The sequence below is a fragment of the Suillus clintonianus genome (assembly GCF_016758775.1).
Source record: "Suillus clintonianus strain FC179 chromosome Unknown DEU56scaffold_56, whole genome shotgun sequence".
In the NCBI taxonomy this organism is placed as follows: Eukaryota; Fungi; Basidiomycota; class Agaricomycetes; order Boletales; family Suillaceae; genus Suillus; species Suillus clintonianus.
The window spans coordinates 113,894-136,317 of record NW_024539280.1 but is presented as its reverse complement, the minus strand read 5'-3'; the positions used below and the strand labels follow the sequence as shown (position 1 = coordinate 136,317).

Here is a 22,424-nt window from a genome sequence, read left to right as displayed (position 1 = left end):
CACATGCTGTGGGCAAGTGCACCCTCTCAGAGTGTCGAGATTCGGGTGGAAGGGGTGTTGTGTTGGCAACAATTGGCGCAGAGTTGATGGGGTTGGGATCAGTGGGGTTTGCTGGGCCTTCGTCTTCAGAGTTGTCACTGTCTGAAGGGAATGGACGCCCAGAAAACGATTCATCAAAAATTATGTCGCGGGAGTTGAAGAACATTCCCGTCACCTTGTCCCTGCATCGCCAAGAGTGTCCGCCTGGTGTGTATCCCATGAAGTAAGCCTCCCTCGACTTAGGACCCAGTTTTTCTTGTAGTTCTGTTGGGATTCGGGCGAAGCATCGAGAACCGAAGACGTGAATGTGGGATAAGTCAGGCTTAACATTGTGGAGCATTTCGTAAGGGGTCTTGCCAGCTGGGAGCGTGCGGGACTCAGTACGATTGAACAGGTAAGCAACTGTTAGAGCTGCTTCCCCCCAGAGATTCCGCAGGAGATGAGCATAGTTTAGCATAGCGTACATACGCCCTTTGATTGTCCTGATGACGTGTTCCGCTCTGCCGTTTTGCTGATGTGAGTATGGGGCAGACAGCTGTCGCTCGATGCCAGCTGCTTGCAGGTCAGCGGTAAAGGCGTGATTAAGGAACTCTCCACCATTGTCAGAGCGGAAGGCAACAACATGCAGGCCAGAACATGTTTCCCACCGTGCACGAACATTGTGCCATGCGTCCAATACCTGTTCCTTGGTTGCCAGGAGTTGCAGGTCCAGAACCCCTGTGTGGTCGTCTATGAAGACGATGAAATAATGTTTGTGATGCGGGGTAGGAATGGGGATTGGACCACAGATATCGGCATGGATGAGCTCGAGAAAATGAGAGGCAGGTGGGGATTGTGATGCTGGGTGGGGCTGTCGAGGGTGCTTGCCTATGACGCAAGATTCACACCGAGACAAGGCCTCATTGGAGTTGACGGAGAATCTGCTTGCGATTTGGGGGAGACAATGAATGGACTCTCCTCCTGCATGGCCCATGCGAGCATGCCAGATATCATATGTGAGAGAAATGCAAGCAAAGGCAGACAGTTCTGATGGTACAGATAGCATAGGCGTGGCATTCTGGGGAGGAATGAATTTGAGATCCACATAAAAGAGACGTCCCGACATGGGAAGTGCTCCAAGTGCTGCTCCTCTGTACACAAGCTCGCATCAAGCTGGCTCACCCCACCAGCTTCTTGGCTTCGAGTGTTTTGGTCTCTATGGTGCAAGTCTGGTGTGCCATCTCTTGTCATCGCTCTATGGGCTGAAGCAAGCCGCATATGATTGGTATGAGCTTCTGCGCGCTGTGCTCACCTGCTTAGGATTCCTTTGTTGCGAAGCCAATTACACAGTTTTCATCTACAGCCACGTCATCGAGGGGGTGCTAATCATTTGCGTCATATCATTGCACGTCGATGATGGGCTGGTGGGATGTAACAACCGAAAATTCCTTGATTGGATCAAGGGTTGCATAGCAGAACATTTTGGGATCGCGGATCTGGGACCAGTAGTCAAACACCTCGGCATTCAGTACTCACGCTCACGCTCTACTTGAGAGCTCTGGATGCACCAGCAAGACTATATTCTCTACCTCCTCAAGGAATGCAGGCTCCGCGACTGTACTCCCGTCTCTCTCCCAATGGACCCATCCTTTCCTTTCAGGCGAGACACAGACGTCCATCCCCACATTGACAATCTCCAGACAGAATATCGCACACTCGTTGGTGAGTTACTGTACCTCACAATGTACACTCACCCTGACATCACCCTCACCATCATGAAACTCTCACAGTACAATTCCAACCCCGAGTCTCGCCACTATGCCACTGCAAAACACATTCTTAGATACCTCGCTGGCACATTATCCCATCGCATTCATTACAGCGGAAAGAACTCAGACATCACCATTCACAGCTTCAGTGATGCTGACTGGGCCACCTGTCCAGAGGATCACGTCTCAATCACTGGATATGTCTGGTATTATCATGGAGGTCCCATCTCCCACACCACGAAGAAACAACCAACTCAAGCATTGTCCTCGGTGGAATCTGAGTACATGGCGCTGACCAGGGCCATTCAGGATGGACTGTGGATCAAGTTGTTTTGCGAGTGCTTGCAAATCGCCTTCATTCTCCCTCTCAAGCTATACACCGACAACATGGGTGCCATCGCCCTATCAGCAGAAGCTGCCAACCACACTCGCACTAAACATATTGATTTGCGGTGTCGTTTCATCAGAAAGCACATTGAAGCCCATATGGGTGTCCACACATTGAAACGGCGCTGATATATTCACCAAGGTCCTTCCATGTCCAGCATTCATTGTCCATCGTTCAGGGTTGTCACTCGTAGCAGGTTGAGGGGGTGTGTTGAAAAGAAGTCATTCTGCATTTGGACAGATTAAGCATTAGCATTGGGGTTTGGGGATCAACCTCGCTACTTCATTCCATATTCAATCTCTGTCGTTCCTCTGACTTATATAGCACTTCATCCCCATTGTTGCATACCTCAGTTGTTGCTTGTCAATGCTGAGGTATGTATATTTATTTCCTTGCTGCATGATACTTCATACTCATTAGAACTACTCTAGCGTATCTCCAACAGGTACATTGATAATAATAGTTGTTGCTTGTCAATGCTGAGTGTATCTCCAACAGCTACTATCCTGTTCATCTATACCAGAACTTATCGCATTGCTCGTAGACAACCGGCTATCTTTCAGAAAGAGGTGCCATTGAAATGCTTGGCTCTTATTTGTACAGCGGTACTTTCTCGATAATGATTCACCCCGACAATTTCTGACTTTTTTTCAGTTCCATTGTGTCTTCCAAGGCCTCGCAAAACATGGCAATAGCAAGTACTATCCCAAATTTTCCACCAAGGAGTATGGGTTGGTCTATAAATCAATGCTCAAGCTACTCAAGGAGGTCAAGGCTGACCCTTATCACAGTCCCAAGCCGAGGCGGAAGCTTCGTGCATGGGCTCAAGCTGGATGGTAAGGACTTCTTTTGTATAGTGTTTGGCGCTGACCAATTTCTTAAGGGCGGAGGCATCAAAACTCGACGGCATCAACACATTGAAGCACCACCACCTATGTGTGCAGCTCGATTGAGCCTTCTTAACAGCCGCGTTCTCATGTATTCACCTCAACCTTACATTATCATTGCCTAAATAGGCTGCCATACTACCCTGGGAATGCCAACCTAATTAGCTCAGTTTGCATCAATCCCTGACCCTGCCAATAAATACCTGAATAATGCTTAGAGTCCATTCGGGAAGGATTATTTTGCCCAACTTTGCGTGACTTGAAAAAATAAAATCTGATTAAGTAAGCTTGGAGCTTGAAGCTGATGTCACACTGATTGGTGTTATCAGTAAAAAACAAACATATGCCACACATACTATCACCATGCTCCCCCATCTCTTACACCACGCTGACAACCCTTCCGCTGATGACGATACGCTGGTCAAACAGGATGAGCAGGACGCACAGGATGAGCAGGCTGATGGGCAGGGTGTTGATGATGCAGAGCAGTCAGATATCAAGAACCTCTGAGCTATCATAAACTTTTTCCAGGATATGGTTGTTTCAGCATCTGAAGTTGTCAGTCTTGCCAGGAACACCCTTAACTCCTATAAAAACACATATTACAACAAACAACCATACCATACTTCAGCTCTGTCCGGGATTGACTGGGTCAATGAGCTTCTGAATGGCCATTCAGAATGAATCTGATGCGAGCTCGGTGTACACCGCCACATATTCATTGTATTGCGGGATATACTTCGCAATGGTGGAATAACCAACTCAAAAAATGTAATGTTGGAAGAGCAGCTGGCTATCTTCCTGTACGCCTGTGTTACAGGCCTTGCTGTACGGCACCTTGCCGAGTGTTTTCAATGCTCAAATGATACTATATCGAGGTATGTCTGCTAGCTCTCATCCTTACATTTGTTTAATATTCTACAAGGTATTTCACAAAGATTCTGATCGCATTGTCCTCCCAACCAATATATTCCACCTATGTCCGGCTTCTGAATGCACAAACTCCAATACCCACTGAAATCCTCAAGACGACAAAATTATATCCCTACTTTGCCGATGTAATCGGTGCCATCGATGGCACTCACATTGCGTGCCATCCCAACACTGCTGATTGTGATGCCGCTCACGACTGCAAGGGCAATTTAACACAAAATTGCCTTGTCGCCTGCGATTTCAACATGCAGTTCACTTACATGTTAAGTGGCTTCCCAGGGTCTGCAGCAGACGCTCGCCTCTATAACAAGGCTCGCCTAACCAATTTCACCATCCCTCTGGGTAAGTTGTACCTTGCAGATGCAGGATTCGCCGCATGTGATGAGTTACTTGTGCCTTACCGCGGTGTGCACTACCACCTGGCTGAATGGGGCCGGGCAAATATGCTGTATGTTATCCCACTGACTTATCACCCTAGTACTTATTTTTTTCAGGCCTTGCAATACAAAGGAACTATATAATCTACGTCATGCACAGCTCCGCAATGTCATTGAACATATTTTCGGTGTGTTGAAAAAGTGGTTCCAGATTATTCACATCCCTCCCAAGTACAACTTAGATATCCAATCTCACATCCCTCCAGCATTGTGTTTCGTACACAATGTCATCCGATTCCACAACCCCGACAATATACTAGACTATCATCGTGTGGATTCCGATGAGTGGGGGGCTCCTTATGACAGCGGCATGCTTGCTGATGGGCCACCCACCAATGCGGCACGCACCCGTGCACCCAAAGTCCGCGATGAAATCGCACAATCGATGTGGGTTGATTATCTTCAAGAAAGGCTTCACAGAGGCCAGCCTTTACCGCCTGATGTACAAGTAGAATATTGAGGCTGTTTGCCATTTGTTGTTTTCATTGTTGTTGTGTTTGACTCACTCAATGTACAATGTATTGTTCCCTTGCTGCTAATTCAGTCTTGATTGCACAAACACAAGTCCATTGATTGCAGTATGAATGAGTGAGATACATCATGGGGTTCAACTAGTTATATTTTCCCTTGCCCCCACTTCCCTCACTTCCTTTAGGCGCCGTGCTAAAAAAACCTCACAAACACCATCCCATTGGATCGAATTATAAGTATCAGTGATGGTGACGTCGTATTGGAAAAGATCCATCATGGTGACCACCTCGTAATCATCCAAGCTCTTTTCTTCTTGCACCCGAAGGACAGTGCACTGCTTATGGGCTGGGACAGGATCGGTGAAATGGCCAGCAACAGTGTCCTGAAGCGTCGAAGTGGTGTCGGCTATGCTATCGACGACTTTCTCCCCCAACTCTTCCAACACGAGTGGCATAGTGAGACATTGGGATTTCGATGATCCCGCTACGCTCCTTGATTTGGAATGTGGGGGGCGGGAATGAGTGCACAAGGAATCATCCCCATCAGATTTGCGCTTCATTGCGAGTGACGAAGTAGACGTAGAAGTTATTGAAGGAGTAATGAAGGGCTGCAGTGCTGCGTTGCAACCTCTTGGTGTGACAGGTGTGTGAGGCGGCGGCAGCATTGACCTAGAGTCACTGCCCATCTCAACATCGCTGAAGCTACCAGGACTGAACTCAACCCGGTCGAGCATTGGTCAAAGTTGGGCAAAATAATCCTTCCCAAACAGACTCTTAGTTATTTGTTGTCGCAGATTTTCAAGACATTTAATACACGTGTTTGTTCGATTGAGTCAAGTCCGACTGGAACTTCTAGTAGTATACTAAAATGACAAGGTTCTATATTCTGTAGTGGTGCTGGAGCAGCTGTTTGAACTGTGAGTGCTTCATTTCTATCAACTGTGCAAACTGTGAAGCCTCGTTGCTTGGGAGCCCTGTTTGAATTGTGAGTGCTATCAACTGTGAACCTGTACATGTGAACTGTGGAGCCCTGTGGCTCGCTGTCGCAAAACCCAAAGTTTGTCACCTCTGTGAGAAAATTGGACTTTACTGATGTGGTACATGTTAGTATAAGTACGGGCGGGAATAAAACAGACAATGTACCCTCAGTCCAATGAAAGAGACTGATGGAATAAGTATCCCGAGTTAGAATAGCTATAAACAACAGGAAAGAACTCACCTTCAATAGTCGGGGAAGAGCTGAGCTCATCGATGGCTGTAAGCTACCACTGTCCTCATCATCTACTTCCTCCATGCGAGCACGCTTGGATGCCTGGGAGTCGCTGGTGGCAGGCAAAGGTCGGTTGGCCTTGCGCTTCGTTTTCTGTCAGAGTTGGCATGTGTCGTTTCCCCCTCGTTGTGGTACAGTTTTCGTAGGCAGCATTGCAGCAAGCTACATAATTAGTAAGACTAGTGAAGAAAAACACGAAAAATAACTTACCTCCACATTTGTTATCTCCTGGACATCACTGTTAGAGCCTAATGACTCTGACTCTGAGCTAGAGTCAGAGTCATCCCCTGCAAAATCACCGTCATCAGCATCTGAAGGGTCAACTGGGAGAGATGAAAAGAAGTTGTTGTCGTTGATAATGCCAGCGCTCTTCTTGGGTAAATGACGAGATTGGCGACGGCGACGCAGAGGCTGATCATCACCTTCACATTCAGCCTGGATTAAAGCATTCATGCGCTCAGGATGTTTGGGACATTTTCCACGGCCAAGAACCACCTGAAAAGCTTGATCCTTGGCAAGTCAGGCCATCGTGTCATATTAGTGCATTAAATCAATTGTAGTTACAAGACTGATGTAGTGCATTAAACATTGTAACTATCAGTGCACCAATCACTTACATAATATCTAATAATAACTAAACCTCCAAGGCAGAATATAATCCTAGCTAATCCTAACTAACTGAACCACTAACCACTAACCACTGACTACTAACCCTCTAACCACTAACCACTAACCACTAGCCATTAACCCTCTAACCCTCTAAAAACTAACATCTAACATCTAACCCCTCTAACTAAGATTAAAATTTTAATTAATTAGCAATTACAATGATTAATGCACAACCTGTATCTTGTAATTACAATATTAATGCATTATTACCACCTCACCTTGTGGGCAAGTACACATGTATCTGGAGCGTCAGATGACATTGAGTAAAAATACAGGAACTGGGAGGGGGGAAAGCAGGCAATGGGAGGAAAGGAACAGCACCAGTAGATATCTTGACCGGTATCATGGTTCCTCCTTGATCGGGGCAAAGTAATCAAAGAATATATGATCTGGACATGACATAGAACATGTTAGAGTGTGGTTGATTAGAGATTATAGTAGAAAACATACCAGTACTTTGAGGATCTCCATAGTGTGAGGATCAGGTCCGGAATGACTTGTTGTGAAATAAGACATGCGGCTACTGCATGTATAAGTCTGAAACTTACACTGTAATATGGCCATATATGACCATACAAATACGGCAAAATATGGGGCCTTTATACCTGTACCCCGTCCCGTCAACTCAAGGTTGAAACAACCAACATCAGTAAACTACAATGCGCTGTACAGCTCTGTACAGTGTCCAAGAGTGACAGCTTGGTCCCTTTTGGACAGAGACCCACAGAAGCACTGGTTCTGTTGCACTCTGCACAGATGCTCACAGATGCTCCAGCAACTCGCTCGTGCACAGGACTCATGCTAAAATATGTTACTGTAGATGTTGTACTACTATAGCGCACATTGATCACACGCCAATATCAGAATGAGATGCTGATTAGATCATATTGATAACACGCTGATAAAAGATCAAACATAATGAATGCGGTAATGGATGTATGTAAATATACGCGAATGCTAGGATGACGGATAAAAGCAGCGCCAGGGGGGAAATACGTGGAATGCTCAATCAAGAATAATCTGGAGGAGGTCGTGTCTCGACTCTACAGCTCCATCAACCTTTGAAATCTCAGTCCTGTAGAAAAACAATTCATATCATGAGTATCGAACAAAGTCAATTCCTTACCACCCCACTTGGGCCCATTCCCAGAGCTGCGCTAACAGGATAGGGCCGTGGTAATGATCCTTCAAGATATCCTTCAGCAAGTTGAGCATTTTGCAGTAAATGGGGCCATACTCCTTCGCGGTGAATTTAGGGTGGTATTTTCTGTTACCATTTTTTTTGAGACCATTGAGGATACAATTGAAGTATTAAAAAAACAAAAGTCAATGTCATGATTAGTAGAGGAAAAGGGAAATACCACAGCGCCAACCAGAGCCAAGCATGATAAGGGCAGCTGGTTCTGGAAAATATCTGGCCGCCTCTGAGCGATTCAATACGGTCCAGTGTAAAAGAAAGCGATAACGCCTTCCCGAAGCGCTGGATGTGCAAAGTTTCGTGTTTTTCCCTAGTGTTCTTCATTAGTGTAGTCCAGGTCGGGGATAGTTCACTCACCATATTATCAACTCCATGACGTAAGAAGAGTGAATTCGCAAGTAATGCAACAGCAGCCGTTTCGATCCACCCTGCATGCTGTTGAGCAGGAATAGAAGGCGGGGGGATGAGTGAGTATTGTATAGGTGCAATGCTTATAGCACACTTTTTCAAGTCAGATCGCCAAGTGGCAAGGTCATCATACAACTACAGTATAGATCACAATGAATCAGCGAGGCCTCGATTTGATGAACAAAAAATGTACCAGCCGAGCCATGTTAGGTTTTTGCTCTGGCCAAATCCCTATATCGCAGTATTAAAACAAAGCAGTTCAAAAAAAGAACAAGTACTTACCAGCCTCGAACTGTTTACCATCCTGGTCCCATGCGACCAAAACCACAACCAGAACCACTGGTAGATCTTGGACTAGGGTCGGAAATGGATTCTCCAATGCATGTTCAGTGCGACATTCCCCTTTAGCGTCCTCGAGGAAGGTTTTCCATCGCGGTCCGTACCAGGCAAGTTGAGTAGGCTTTGGTCCGTCCTTGGGTTCATCTGATCTTCTGATTCTGGAACACTGAGTCAGCTTGTCGGATTCTGTTACTTGATGCAGGAGCTCCAAGGTGTCAGGGTCAGGCAGTCGGGGCTGCCCATTTTTATCGTGGTGACGCCTCAAGACATCCTGGGGCTTCGATGCAATAGCTGATTAAAGATCATGAGCTTTGTTTATATTTATAAAAAATGCCGTCTCCTCACCTCAGCGTCTTGTATCTGTTGCACTCCTCGCACACTATCCAGAAGGCCCTTGAAACAAATTAAAAACAGTGAGCACAAGTACAAATCAGTAGTCATCAGACACCTGGGAGGCATCGTACCACTGGACGTATGAGGGACCTTGAGACTCCATTCCAGGTCGCCTTGCGGAGTTAGCTACACCAGTGAGACTCACCTGGGCTCCCATGTCGTCTTCATCGTGGGAGAATATAAATTTGAAGTCAGGCATAAGACAGCGACTTGGAGGGAGGGGGTACACGAAGGGGGCTCTTCCCTGGAAAACCCTGGAAATTCAGATCAGTGAAGTAATTTGCTGCTGCTATAGCAGAATGAGAGTAATAAGTGTAAGAACGTACCTGGATGGTTGTGGTGGCATCTACCAACCTCCCCCCAACCAATCTCCTGCTCTCTCATCTCTTCCTCTGGGCCCACATTCTCCTCATCTCCATCGTTTGGGTCGTCTCCTGGGTCATCTCCATCGTCTTCATCGTCTTCGTTGTCTTTGTCTCCATCATCCTCCCTGTCTTCTTCGTCAGTGCCGCTATGTACTCCGGTCAATTGAAACTCAGCCCTGTTGGTATCACGCAGCGCTGGGTCCAGCATCTGATCTGAGAAGCCGGTAGTTGGTGGTGCTACCGAACGGGCTGCAGTATGGCCAATAACAGTATTCTTCGAGAACTTCTTAGGAATATTCCTGCCAACAGCATCATACAAGTTGTTCAGATTTGGCTCAGGAGGGACAATAGGTGAAGTATCAGCGAATCCAAACCTAGCTCCTTGTTGACGCAACAAGAAACCAGGCAGCTGTAAGGGCTCCACAATACTGGCATTCATGCACGACTCGGAGGTGTCTGGGACATTGGTGTAAGGTGGTGGAGCTGCCTGAATGTGAACTATCAGTACAAGCAACAAGGTCCCTTACGCAACAGACCTTTGAACAATTTTTTGGCCCTTGCGACTGCGAGTCGGTTCTGGAGCCTGAGGGTTGATAGGGATGTTAGAACTGAGCGATGTTGAGCCCTTGCATTGGTTGGTTTGAGATGGAGCCTCTGGCAAAGCACCTATCTTTTCCAACTGTACGGTCCTACCTCCTGTTCCTGCTTTGGGGTGGGTAGAACACCAAGGAGCATCAGTACCTGGGGCTTCTGCATGGGCCAGACCAAGGGATACAAAGGGCATACTGGATGTTTCGATGCCGGTCTCTTGTGCCCATGACTTCTTCACTATGTTCTTGTTAAGACCGTTCTCAAAGGGCGGATCTGAAGGGCTTGGCTTCAGCTCGTGCGCTGCACCCCTTACCCGAGTACGTGCCCTTAATTTCCGAAGGCTAGAAACAAAGTCCGAGGGAGGATGATGAATCCTGGTGGACTTCAAGGGGACAAGTCTGGTAGGCTTTTCGAGGAAGAGTCAGGCCGATGTTCAGGGGGTTAATCCGGCCGACGTAAGGAGGGTTTGTCAGCCGACGTAAGGAGGGTTAGTCCGGCTGATCATAGGGTTAGTCCGGCTGACATAAGAGGATTAGTCCAGCCGACATAAAGGGGGTTCGTCGGCCGACGTAAGGAGGGTTAGTCCGGCCGACATAAGAGGATTAGTCCGGCCGACATAAGAGGATTAGTCCGGCCGACATAAAGGATTAGTCCGCCGGACAATAGGGGCTTAGTACACCCGGAGAATAGGGGCTTTAGTCCGGCGGATGTGGGGGACAGAACAGACAGGTGTAAGGACGGAAGGACAGGAAGTCCGAGGGGACAGAAGCTAGAGGTAAGACTACACTAGACAATGTCCAGAGTAGAAACTGACAGAGGTAGACTACCCGAAGGTAGAGGCGGAGTATAGCCCGAGGAATCAATCCCAGGACACAGAGGTTGGACAGGGAAGTGGACCCGGGCCCATGGAAATGGATCCGGGTCCGAGGAAACAGGAATGAGGATAATCTAAGGTGATATTTGAACTGAGGAAACTACTACGAGTTTACAAGGTATTATATACTATGGACATGTGCGACGGGGACGGAGTCAGCGGAGATCCGGGTCAACGCGAGGAACATATGGAAAGGTTAAACTGACAGGCGCAAGGAAAATAATACAGGAACAGAGACGGAGATGAAGTATCGAATGGATCCGGGCATAGGAGGTATGATCGAGAATGAAGTCAGATATTAACTGTCAAACAGATTCGGGCATATAGGGGTTAGGACAAGGGGACTATACAAATGGGGTAACAGAATAGGAGCAGGACCGGAAATGAACTGTCAAGCGGATCACGGGAAATGGGGATGGAGATGAACTGTGAAGTGGATCCGATGTTTTAGGGGTTAAGTGGACCTGAGCGGGTCTGACGTATAGGATGTCCGATGAATAGGATGTCCGACGAATACAGGAGGAGCGGACAAGTGGACAAGCGGACAAGCGGACAAGCGGACAAGTGGACAAGTGGACGAGCAGACAAGTGGACAAGCGGATGACATGGGTGGGATCCGACGAATAGGATGTCCGACGAAAAGGAGATCCGAGGTATGCAGGAGGAGGACCAATGAATAAGATGTCCGACGTATAGGACGTCTGATGTATAGGGGATCCGAGGCATACAGGAGGAGGACCGATGAATAGGGCGTCCGACGTATAGGACATCCGATGTATAGGAAAGCAGGGCAGATCCTGCTGAGGGGTATGTCCAGTGGAGACTGGGATGCGGAGTTATCCTGCTGAGGGGTAGGGATAGGGTTAAGGTATAGCTTGGCTACATTTCGGAGGTCCGGACATTGTGTGTTGCGAGAGATGAGATATGATTCAGGGGCTCAGTGTACGGTATATGACAGTTCTTGGCAGCATCTGAAGCTTTACGCTTCACTGGCCTTTTCTTTTTAGGGCTAGCAAAGGCGCGAGGAGGCATGGCTGCGACAAAGAAGCAGAAAGAAAAGACAGGTAGGTAAATAATCCAAGACTCACCTGTACTTTATACGATGCCTGCCTTCTCGAAATTTTTCCTAAGTGAGGGACTCGACATGCATTGAGAGTAATATTCGGGTGTGCGTCCTATTTGACTCAAACACAGAAACGACAGAGTAAGGAATGGATAATATCATGTCCTAAGTGAATGACTTGATGTGTACCATGATGCACGTTGAAGAGGCGTGTCTGTATTACTCCAAGCTTAAGCACGTGTTCTGGTAGTAGTGGTACAAAACATCAATTTGATTACATTATACTAGGTAAGAGGACAACAAATCTTGGCACAACATTTGGGTAAAGAATAAGTAATTGAAAGTGAAAATTCCATCTACATCGTCGACCGATGTCACCTTTACCGTCTGAGTCCAACACAAGTATCAACTGCTTTTGTCTTCTCCTCTCTTCCACTTTAAGTTAACCGAACTTGAATGCATGGAGGAAGATGACTCCAGTCTGGTAGGTACGTGATCTTCAAGATCAACAGCAAATTTCCTGAGGTCCTCCTTGGTGGATGATAACAAGGAGATATATTCTGGAAGAGCGACAAGACGATGCTCTAGCATATCAAGCATGCTGTCGAAAGTCACACGCACATCCATGTTGTCCTTCAGCCCCAGTAAGAATCAGACAGATGCCAGCCAATGGAGATGGATGGAAATCGATGGAGTCTGAAAAGTTTGGTGTCAGTCGATGAGCGTCGACAAATGGCATGTACCATCAATGCTCAGACAACTCACAGCGACACTGATTGACGAAACATTGAGTAGTTAGATTTCCGTAGATGTAAATATATTGCTTGCATCCATTGGTTCTCAGATTTTGTCGACACAAATTGACGGAAAACAATGCATTTAGACTGCAACAAAGCAACAAAAAAACACTATAAAAATAGGCTACCTGCCCACCCATTTGCACCAGCTCCTCCATCCTACTACCCACCCCCGCTGATGATACGCAGCACTGAGCTAATGCAATGTGCCACCAGAGAACTTTGCGAGAACATCGACTGTGTTCGCAGTCCACACACAGTCGGCAACCTGGGTAGAGCGTGGGAGTAAGTGTACAATAGAAATATAATTAGTACTTACCAGATTCGAGGCCTCGATGTTGTAGCTCTGCAGTAGTAGGTATTACAATTAGTAGACTAGAAACACGATAAGAAAAAATGAAAACATACCGCTTGACGGGTCTTCTCGAGTGAGTAGGCCCGGGTGTGGTGGTGACAGGCATGAGAATATTCAAGTTTGATGTGTGGGCAGGTGTAGTAGTATCATCAGTGCTAGTAGTAAACTCAGACATCGAGTCAACGAGCATTGGCACTGGAGCTGTTGGAGCTGCTGTTAATGTCAAAGGACTTGAAGTGGTCATGCTAGTGAGTCGTGTTGAAACACCAAGTCGAAAGAGTGACTATATGCGCCCTATTTGTAGTGTATGAGTACGTGGTTTATTGGGATATAGCATGTCTGTGGGTCGGCTCACGGTATCCAACCATCCCGGTGAATGTCGGCTGAGTGGCTGGATGCTGTGCCCACTTGAGCGGGGTAAATGTTCTCCGCTGAAGGACTTGTTGATGGCGAGGGTGTACTGGTTCTTTCTGGAGGGAAATGGGACCAGACTGGGGCCACTGGCGGTGGTGGAGCTGGTATAACAGCAACCAAAGTGTTGTATATCCAAACAGGGGAGCAGACTCCAGGTGCACACTGACAATAAAAAATGAGCACAATTGTACATGGATATGCCGTTACATACTGTCTGTTCCATGGCTGGATTGAAGAAGCTTAATACTAGGTACCTTCTGTCAGATACTAGATGCCTCGTCAGCACTCGTTGAGAATGCCCGACTCATAATAAGAAGTAGTTCTGCGCGCTTGCTGAGGTCTACAACACGCACCAAGTTGGAGTCAACTGGATGTAGGAAATCAATGTAGGTGGGCGTGCGACGAGTGAGCCAGTCAACAGCAATAGTAATGGACCCATGATAGTGAGAGGAGGAGAGTTCATTGAAACTCCGAGTTGCAGGCAAGCAAGTTGAACTGTTTCAGTTGGATCGAGGGTGGCGAAGTACGAAATACTCGAGCAATGAGATACATATTACGCAACCTCTAGTTGAACCAAAGTTGAACACATCAATGGTTGAATGCAACTGCGCATTCTTGCGTGCTGTATTGCTCAAATTATAGACAGATTGTTCAACATGTATTTGCACAACTTACAATTCCATTGATACGAGTCTACTGACGACTCAAAACCTACAAATCCATCAACCTGTGTGGAAATGGCCATGTCCGATTCTTACTGGGCTTCAGCAATAAACACCACACTTTTGCCAGGGGGATCAGGTTGGCAACATATGGGTGGAATTGATTGGTCATATGTGCTTCCTCTGATGAAACTGTGAAGAAAAAAACTTTTCTCAATGTGCAGTCTTCTAGGTTGAGGGTTGTCCAGCTATCTGGTAATATGGCGTGTGGCAAGTCGTTCACAGGCTCTTGGTGCTCCTCACCGTGAGGGCCGCTGTATTTGATGCAAATGTAAACGAACACGTAAAAGAGGGACTCAAGGTCGTCCGCATAGGTTTGTGAGACGCGAGATATAGGCAGCGCGGGGGTGTTGGAGGATGATTTTCTAGATTGTTGCTTTGCAGCTTGCGCCTGCAGACCCGCAGCCTGGGTGAGAAGGCTGCGTGACATAAAGGGAATTGTGCCCTGATCAACGAGTCAACAGAGCTTAATGCATTTAAGGAATGTATTTACTGTACCACCTATAGGGTACTGTAGAGATACGACACTAGCTTCGTCATGTTCAGCACGTGACACAGTCACACTTAATGTCACAGCTTCAAATGACCCTGTGACCTGTGACCACATAAAAAATAGCTTCGCAAATCGTTATTGCTGCACCTTGTACCAATGTACTTGTCAAGGCTTCTTGTCTGATTCATATCTTATTGTAAAGCTGAGAAGCAACAGGTAGAATCTAGCTAGGCATTGTTGTTTTTAATATTTTTTTTGTGTGTTTTTATATGTTTTTCTGTATGTTTTTACCACATGTCACAAATTAGCTTCGGCCCCCAAAAAAATTATGTGACAGTCACACCAAATAGGTTCGATTCATTGATGGCTGTGACCTGTGACGAACCTAGTGTCGTATCTCTACAGTATTCATTGTTTTCAGAAATGAATACCGCGAACTCCCAGTCGATCAACAGCCCTCTGCTGTTACCAAATTCATCTAAAATCATCGCATTGTAGAGACTACAATCGCGATGCAAAACTTTGCGCTCTAAGACTGCAGTACATTGGACTATGATCCAAGATAATTAACCTAAGACTCATGCACAATATATTAAAGACTCACCAATTACAATGTCCCTAAGCACTTTCACAAACTCCCTGAGTGTTCGGAACTTGGTAAGGGGGCAAGTGCGGGGCAAGCGGAAGGAGGGGAGGGGGGCGACAAAGGGGAGGGAGGGGAGGGAGAGTCGGGATCTTCCTCTCTCGAGTTGTAGAGGGTGCCACTAGAAGGTCCTTCCTGGGCATCCTCAGGTAACACATTGAGAGGCAGTGTGGTTGCCGTGTCAATAGTGTCGGCTCGAGCAGGATGGTTTTTAAATGGATGGCAGTCAGGGATGTGTGCACCTGGGGGCGGAGGAAGTGGAGTATTTTCCAGAAAGTAATGGTAGTGTCGTACCCGATACATTCTGGACTACCAAAGATGACAGTAGCGATGATTTGGGAAAATGTGTTTGGATGGTGGCTGATGTTGTAGCAGGGAGACACAACACCACCAGAATGGTTGTACAACAAGACCCGAAGGTCATTGTAGCCATTGGTGAAGGATAGGATGAGCGTGAAGTGTCTCCAGGGCTGATTGCTCAGCAAAAGATATGCTTGAGTGTCTGCAGCTCTCACACACCACTTTCTGGGCTTGTACTGGCTGACCGTCAACTCAGCACATGCTCTGATATTGCCCCACTTCGGCTTTATATCATCACACAGGACGAGATCCGGTTTGTGCTTGATTTTGGCACCTTGCACAGGAGTCATTGAATGAGCTGTGCTCCATATCCAAGTTACAGATGGTGTGGGCAGTTCCGAATCTGATTTAGCCATAGATGTAGCGACAGCATTGAAACATGTGGCGAATATTTCTTCGTGGGTGGTATCTTGACACCTGGCATTGGAATGCATTCTTCTGCTATGCCACCATTAGGATACAATAGCGGAAGTCCCCAGTTCCAAAGCCCCGCATTGGTATCATACAGTGGCACCATTTCATTTGAGTTGGTTAGACAAAATTTGTTGTTAATGTGTGTGTTGCAATAGATGATTTTACTGAGTTGTGTTTCAAGTTTCGATACCGATGGAATAGGGTGTGTGAAAGGCTTGAAAATGAGAGGGAGTAGGTGGCCTAGCGAGTCCTCCTCAGGCTGAGGTTCAGTTGTAACTGATCAATCAAGTTCAACAGAGGTCAGTTTGTTCATAGTAGGGACATCGTTGACTTTGGGGAGGGAGATGAGTGACGCTAATTTGATCCCGTCACCAACTGTTCTATAAAAGTGAGACATGTTGACATGCGCAGTACTCAGCGGCCTCATCAGCGCTTCAGAAAACAAGGGTCAATGAGATGGCATTTGCTTATCGTTGCCAAAGATATCCTAGACTGATACAAAAGTAGAAAGAATGGTGCGTAAACATAGAAGAATGGCTATTCAATGGGTGTGTACTACATCGAAAGCGGGAAGAACATATTTTTGTCCCAGTACCTGTTAAGCTAAAATTCTGACGAGTGTTCAATGCTGTTATATGGGGTGAGACGATTATCTGCCTTTGAGCCAAAGCGAGGGACTATATTCACGGGCACCCTGAACTGAGTGACTGGAATGATGTCACCAATCCGAGTCCCATTCAACCGATTTGCCCTCTTAAGCAAATGTAACTTTGTAGCTGGTGCGATGTCTTACTACTTGAGGGTCTTATATGTTTTCGTGTAAATGTAGTGACACCACAACTACACTTTGATAAGACAAGAGTTGCCAACTCCTCAAGTACACGGTCAACGGATTTTCTAGTTTTCTCGGTTGATAATGTGTTGTTCGTGGGAGGCTTGACTATACAGTCTGTCGTTGGTTCTTGGAATGGGGTTTGGTTTTGGATGGGATGATAGACCTAGATGATAGGCCTGATATGATGAACTGCGTAGAATAGATGGACTAGACTATGTTGACAAATAGTTTGTCTGAATGGTCCTTGGACAAATATACGAGTGGATGCACTACACAACACTTGGCTGAAGTGTGTGGATCCTTTGATGAACGAGGGACCTTTGGTATGGAGCAAAAGTCCTTGGAGGTGTGGAATTGGGAAGCTGACTAAGCTTGACCCAAGCAAGTCCTTGCTGAGATTACTCGAAGCAAGTTATGACTTGTGGTAGGTTTGTCTGAATGATCCTTGGACAAATATATGGTGAATGGGAAGCTGACTAAGCTTTTCCCAGACAGATCCTTGCTGACATAATCAAAGCAAGAATTTCTCCTGAAGAGTTCTTTGTCCAAACAGCTCTTGGACAAAAGATATGGGTTGTGTGGGATGCTGACTAAGCTTTTCCCAGACAAATCCTTGCTGACTTAATTAAAGCAAGGAAACAGCAGTTCTAGACCAACAAAGGACTAGAAAAGAAGGTTAGGGTGACTAAAGGCCCCTAACAACAGTAAAGATAGCACAAGACTAAGATTATATCAAATCTTAGTGTAGTAAGGCTGTCAGTATCAGCCTGCACTTCAGATAATAGATGTGAAGTGGGAAATCTCCAATATGGGGAGTCTCTCATTTCTCCTCAGAGAATTGAGCCTCCTTATATACATTTGGTGTGGGAAATATCCTGGGAACTGTATAGTACCAAGAAAATAGAAAGAGACACAAATCTGAGAAGAAATCAGGTAGTTGTAGCATAAAATGCAGAATTGAAGTGGAAAGAACACCAAAGGAGGAAAATGACTCATTCTGACTCATTTGACAGCAAATGACATCACTGTGGAGCAGTGTGGAGCATTTGTGGAGCAAAGTGGAGCTGAATGATATCATTGTGGAGCTATGACATCAAATGACATTGTTGTGGAGTTATGACATCGAGTGACATCGTCCAAGATCAAATGACTCAATTCTGGAGTCACATGACTTCTCCTAGGGTTAATTACATGTTATGTAAGCTCAGATTGTGGCTGAAGCTCACATAACGTGCACAAATAACAAAGAACAAGAGAAACAGAAGCAAGAAAGTCAACAAAGATAAATGTAAACAGAAGTAAACGAAACACGAGCTTTCTGCCACTTTTTACTTCTCTTGCCTCAACATAGAGTAATTAGTCTAAAGCAAAAGCTTTTTGGACTAGTATACCCTTATCCTATTGAATGTCAATGTATGATCTTCGTTTCATGCATGACAGCACGATCACCAATGTCAAATTGTTGCACATAACTGAGGAAGTGATCCTTCCATGGCCATTCTGTGCCCCTCTTTCCAATTGGACGGACAATAAGCCTGATTTGAGCAACACTATGACCTAGATACCATTCAATGAGACAATGTTCAGCACGACAGAATAATATAATAACTCACCACGAAGACCATCAGTAGGCCACGAGTACCCCCCATCGTGATTGATAATGGCTGTGTCGTACCAGCCAGAGGTCCAGAGGCCGCAAGGCGGTGCACAACTCAGGGTCTGTGCAGGCCGCACAATGCTAGTCTCGTGAATGACCATGTCCTGGAGCCGAAGTTTGAACCAAACTTGGAGCTTGTCAAAAGGAAGCGAAGCATTGGGCTCAGCTCTCCTAGCCCCACCAATTGTGTGAATGTGATCATTTCCATAGGTGTCTTTGCGACGAAGGAAGTCAGCAAGAGCTGGTCGCAAGTCGGGAAGGTTGAATTTGAGAGCAGTGTCGTCAATGGAGATGGCTCTGATTGATGGGTCGTAGGCAAGGTGAACTGCTACATGCTGTGCGACAACCAAAGTTCGTAATGGCCAGGGGATTGTTCCTACATCCTTGTGCAGAAGAGTCTGTGTGATAGTGAAGTAATCAGTGATTGGCCATGAAAATAATCGCGGTGGTTGATTGTCACTAGGATGTCACGATCATCATCGACATCGACATCGATTTTGTCGTCATCTTCTTCATCTGGGTATGTGTGTTGATTTGACTGGTCCAGTAGACTCGCGGGGAGCCCAAAGCGATGACACTTGTCAGCATGGTCAAGATGGCGACAAATCTGCGCATCATAATGGTTGTTGTTACCAGCTTGTGCGGGATCTTTGATCTCAGTGATATGTGCATGCTCCGTGGTGTCTGCAGTCCACTGCAGGGAAACACCAGTATTGTGAATACTGGGAGTGATGCTCTGCATGAGCTCCAATTTCAGAATGTACCAATTGTCGATGTTTTTGCCCCCCTTGCCTTGACGGAACCCAGCATCTAAGATTGCCTGCTTGTTGGCGTGAAATTCAGCCAGCGCTGTCAAAATGCGCTCGAGATCGTGATCATCAATCCGTGTCAACTGTACAAGATAACAGAAATCCATTAACGCTCGTACGGCAGTGATCACGGCGCTGGGTACCGCATCTGTACTGACCGCAATGATTGAGCATTGGATATCACGTTGGACGCGCCCTGTAACTTACTTCAGCTTTGAGATCCCACTATGGAAATGGCGAAAGCCCGTCACGGGCTGCAACACAGAGAAACAGAAATCAATTTCCGCTTCCCCAACTGCGCAGATGATCCATTTGGCATCGTGGTCGTAAAATTGTCAGTGAAGATGGTGAAGAACTTCCGGAGTGAGGAAATGTGATGGCTCAGCCATGACCCAATCCAACCAGAAGGGTTTATCGACTCCGTTGAAGCGAAACTTCTGCGCTTCGCGAAAGAATGCTTCAATATTGTCGGGGTCGACCTTTTGTCGGACGACAGCTAGTTGTGCAAGGGTAGTCGATCATGTTCGAGGTTCATGGAGGAAAGGATCTCCAAATTGCTTGTAGGAGGCCATGGTAACCGGAGATGTTTCCCTCCAATGGTGGCAAGCATCATTGCCTCCAGGGTGAAACAATAACGGCTATGGCCGACCGGATCTGATAGCATGACCCCCTCACGAGCAGCCTGCTTAAGAGGCGCCAGAACAATATCCAAGACCTGATGAATTAGACAGTCCTCTAGCACACCTCGCAAGTGTTTCTTCTTATGAGTGAATTTGGGTACGGGGAGTAGGGCAGTGAGCAAGAAAGCACCGGACGACGTCTTGAGTCGAGTAGACATGTGTATGTTCACGAGGCTGATGAGGAATGGGTGGGCAACTCTGTCACCTGTCATCATAGATATATTGGTCTTGTCCAATGAAAGAATAGTGCCTAGCAGGGTCGCACCACTTGGTAGATTCGACTGTTGGAAACAATAAGTACTCAGAGCAGCTTGAATGACGAGACTACGCACCTGCATCTCCCAGGCATCATTGCCTGTCATCCACTTGGAGTACACATGATACAGCTGCTGCGCAGTGGTATACACCCTGCGAGGCATAAAGTCTAACTCTTTGTGAAATGTAGGGTGATTAAGAATACTCGAGATGCAGTTCAAGGGGTCACACCAGTATAATATGACAGGCGATTTCATGGGATGGGCCGTAGGAATTACTTGAGACATCCAGTGTGGACCGCTGGGCAACATTTTGGCCCTACCTCGCAGCTCTTTAGCAGAAGAGAATGATAATGAAAGATCCTTAATCTAAACAGACACACTGTCAGACCTCACTAATTGAAAACGATAGAGTAGAGCGCTTACCATCTCGAGTGACAAAAAACTATTAATCTTCCCCATGCTCAATCCAGAACGCAATAGCCATGATGCAACTTCCCACTCCTTCCGACCACTGAACAGGTAGTAAAGATTCTTCGTGCAATATACGCTATTCTTGTCGGAGTGAAATAAGTCAAGAAATGTGTGACCCTTGCCATATGTCTGAGAGGCATCGGGAAACCACTCAATAGAGTCGGTGGTTGGTAGAGTGCCGTCTTCATCGGTGTGACCGGTAAAAATACCTTCATCAACACCTCCGAGGCTCTCAGGGTCATCGTAGTCTTGATGCAAATGATGTGACTCGGAGTCGTGCGGCATGTGCGGGTCATCAATGTTCATACCAGAGTAGTCGGTCTGAAGATGGATTATATCCTGTAGCCAGGTGCTACATCCCAAGCGAGGTTGATTCATGTGATGGGCAACAGCAATATCATCTTTGAATCCTCCTTTACCGCACGAAGGACACTGAAACATTATTAGTATTGATACCGTTTACAAGTGTGAGAAATTGTATATACTTAGAAGTTTGAACTCTGAGGCTCAGATTTCGCCGAATGCTATACAGTTGAAGTTAGCATGTGTCGAATCAATCAACAATGAAACTAAGTACATAGTCACAAAATGTCGAACTCAACTGTTAGTCTTAATCTTACTGACAACATCCCCTCTCCCAAAACCTTCCCTCGCTACCGGTCCCGTAATATATATCAAGGTCTCCCGGATCTGTATGATGTCGCTGACGGTATTGGATCAATAGTAAGTGCCTCCGTTTAAAAATTATATTAATAACATCATACCTTATTGTATTTATACAGACAATTAATGACGACGACGAACTTGAGGCCAACCTAGTCATGGAACTCACAAGGGCCAGACGAGACGTCTTCATGGCTGAAAAGTCACTTGCAGATTGCATGGTCTGCGAGTGTGAATTGATGGCCAGTCTCTCGAAGTTCAAGTCGAACATTTCCACACAGAAACTCAACAAGGCGGACGTTGGATTAGGGTATATGCGGATCACTTTCAAGAAATGTGGTATTTCTCATCATGTGCCTGCAAACCGTGATGACGCCAGTAAGTCCGCCAACATTTTCTTAGGTATTGATGTACTTACTATTATAAACTACAGGCTCTTCCGTCCATTTTGGGGCCGATCGTAATATTACTATTCAACTCGATTGATGTAGACTTGGACTTGGAGTTGCACACATTTGTCTTAGTAGTCTTACATACACATTGCTATGAATATGTTTTTTTTGTATTCAAGTTGAAACTTTGCGAGAGACTTAATAGTATCCTCCTAGTGAACTCTAAACTCTAGTAAGGTGTTGTGTCTACTGTACTACTACTACTACTTGAAAGCATGTGATGTCTGTAGGCTTTGGGCAAAGTGGGGGAGCTGTGTAAATAGGCCTCTGTGCATGTCTGTAGGTCTGTGAGCCTCTGTCCGCACTGTGAGGTACTGTGGGAAACTGTCC

At 46.3% G+C, this 22,424-nt stretch overlaps 7 protein-coding genes across 7 annotated transcripts; 2 read left to right on the top strand and 5 right to left on the bottom strand.

Moving 5' to 3' along the window:
* Nucleotides 1-2,651: 2,651 nt before the first annotated feature.
* DEU56DRAFT_914580 (uncharacterized protein) lies at nt 2,652-3,128 on the top strand (the record flags this gene model as incomplete). Its single annotated transcript, XM_041357635.1, has 3 exons — nt 2,652-2,780; nt 2,830-3,011; nt 3,059-3,128. The coding sequence occupies 3 exons, from the start codon at nt 2,652-2,654 to the stop codon at nt 3,126-3,128; spliced, it is 381 nt and encodes a 126-aa protein (XP_041206513.1).
* A 2,959-nt stretch (nt 3,129-6,087) lies between these two features.
* Nucleotides 6,088-7,312, bottom strand: DEU56DRAFT_757674 (uncharacterized protein; the record flags this gene model as incomplete). Its single annotated transcript, XM_041350152.1, has 8 exons — nt 6,088-6,096; nt 6,122-6,265; nt 6,308-6,334; nt 6,383-6,682; nt 6,790-6,812; nt 6,944-6,965; nt 7,060-7,230; nt 7,292-7,312. 8 exons carry the CDS (start codon nt 7,310-7,312, stop codon nt 6,088-6,090), a joined length of 717 nt encoding a protein of 238 aa, XP_041206512.1.
* Nucleotides 7,313-7,846: 534 nt separating this feature from the next.
* Nucleotides 7,847-10,328, bottom strand: DEU56DRAFT_757673 (uncharacterized protein; the record flags this gene model as incomplete). Its single annotated transcript, XM_041350151.1, has 9 exons — nt 7,847-7,916; nt 7,968-8,080; nt 8,397-8,582; nt 8,641-8,678; nt 8,730-9,057; nt 9,132-9,179; nt 9,325-9,423; nt 9,534-9,843; nt 10,081-10,328. 9 exons carry the CDS (start codon nt 10,326-10,328, stop codon nt 7,847-7,849), a joined length of 1,440 nt encoding a protein of 479 aa, XP_041206511.1.
* Nucleotides 10,329-13,433: 3,105 nt separating this feature from the next.
* On the bottom strand, nt 13,434-14,294 carry DEU56DRAFT_814590 (uncharacterized protein). The gene is made up of 3 exons (XM_041353742.1): nt 13,992-14,294; nt 13,580-13,800; nt 13,434-13,518 (listed from the first exon to the last, which is right to left on the bottom strand). The coding sequence occupies exons 1-3, from the start codon at nt 14,075-14,077 to the stop codon at nt 13,508-13,510; spliced, it is 318 nt and encodes a 105-aa protein (XP_041206510.1). The 5' UTR covers nt 14,078-14,294; the 3' UTR covers nt 13,434-13,507.
* Nucleotides 14,295-15,471: 1,177 nt separating this feature from the next.
* DEU56DRAFT_914576 (uncharacterized protein) lies at nt 15,472-16,212 on the bottom strand (the record flags this gene model as incomplete). The annotated part of the gene is made up of 1 exon (XM_041357634.1): nt 15,472-16,212. The coding sequence occupies one exon, from the start codon at nt 16,210-16,212 to the stop codon at nt 15,472-15,474; it is 741 nt and encodes a 246-aa protein (XP_041206509.1).
* Nucleotides 16,213-16,825: 613 nt separating this feature from the next.
* On the bottom strand, nt 16,826-21,420 carry DEU56DRAFT_872231 (uncharacterized protein; the record flags this gene model as incomplete). Its single annotated transcript, XM_041355765.1, has 11 exons — nt 16,826-16,865; nt 16,887-17,046; nt 17,154-17,210; nt 18,555-18,605; nt 18,671-19,160; nt 19,223-19,767; nt 19,798-19,825; nt 19,928-20,067; nt 20,208-20,532; nt 20,584-20,874; nt 20,932-21,420. The coding sequence occupies 11 exons, from the start codon at nt 21,418-21,420 to the stop codon at nt 16,826-16,828; spliced, it is 2,616 nt and encodes an 871-aa protein (XP_041206508.1).
* Nucleotides 21,421-21,567: 147 nt separating this feature from the next.
* DEU56DRAFT_757670 (uncharacterized protein) lies at nt 21,568-22,128 on the top strand (the record flags this gene model as incomplete). The annotated part of the gene is made up of 3 exons (XM_041350150.1): nt 21,568-21,702; nt 21,762-22,020; nt 22,076-22,128. The coding sequence occupies 3 exons, from the start codon at nt 21,568-21,570 to the stop codon at nt 22,126-22,128; spliced, it is 447 nt and encodes a 148-aa protein (XP_041206507.1).
* Between the last annotated feature and the right edge of the window lie 296 nt (nt 22,129-22,424).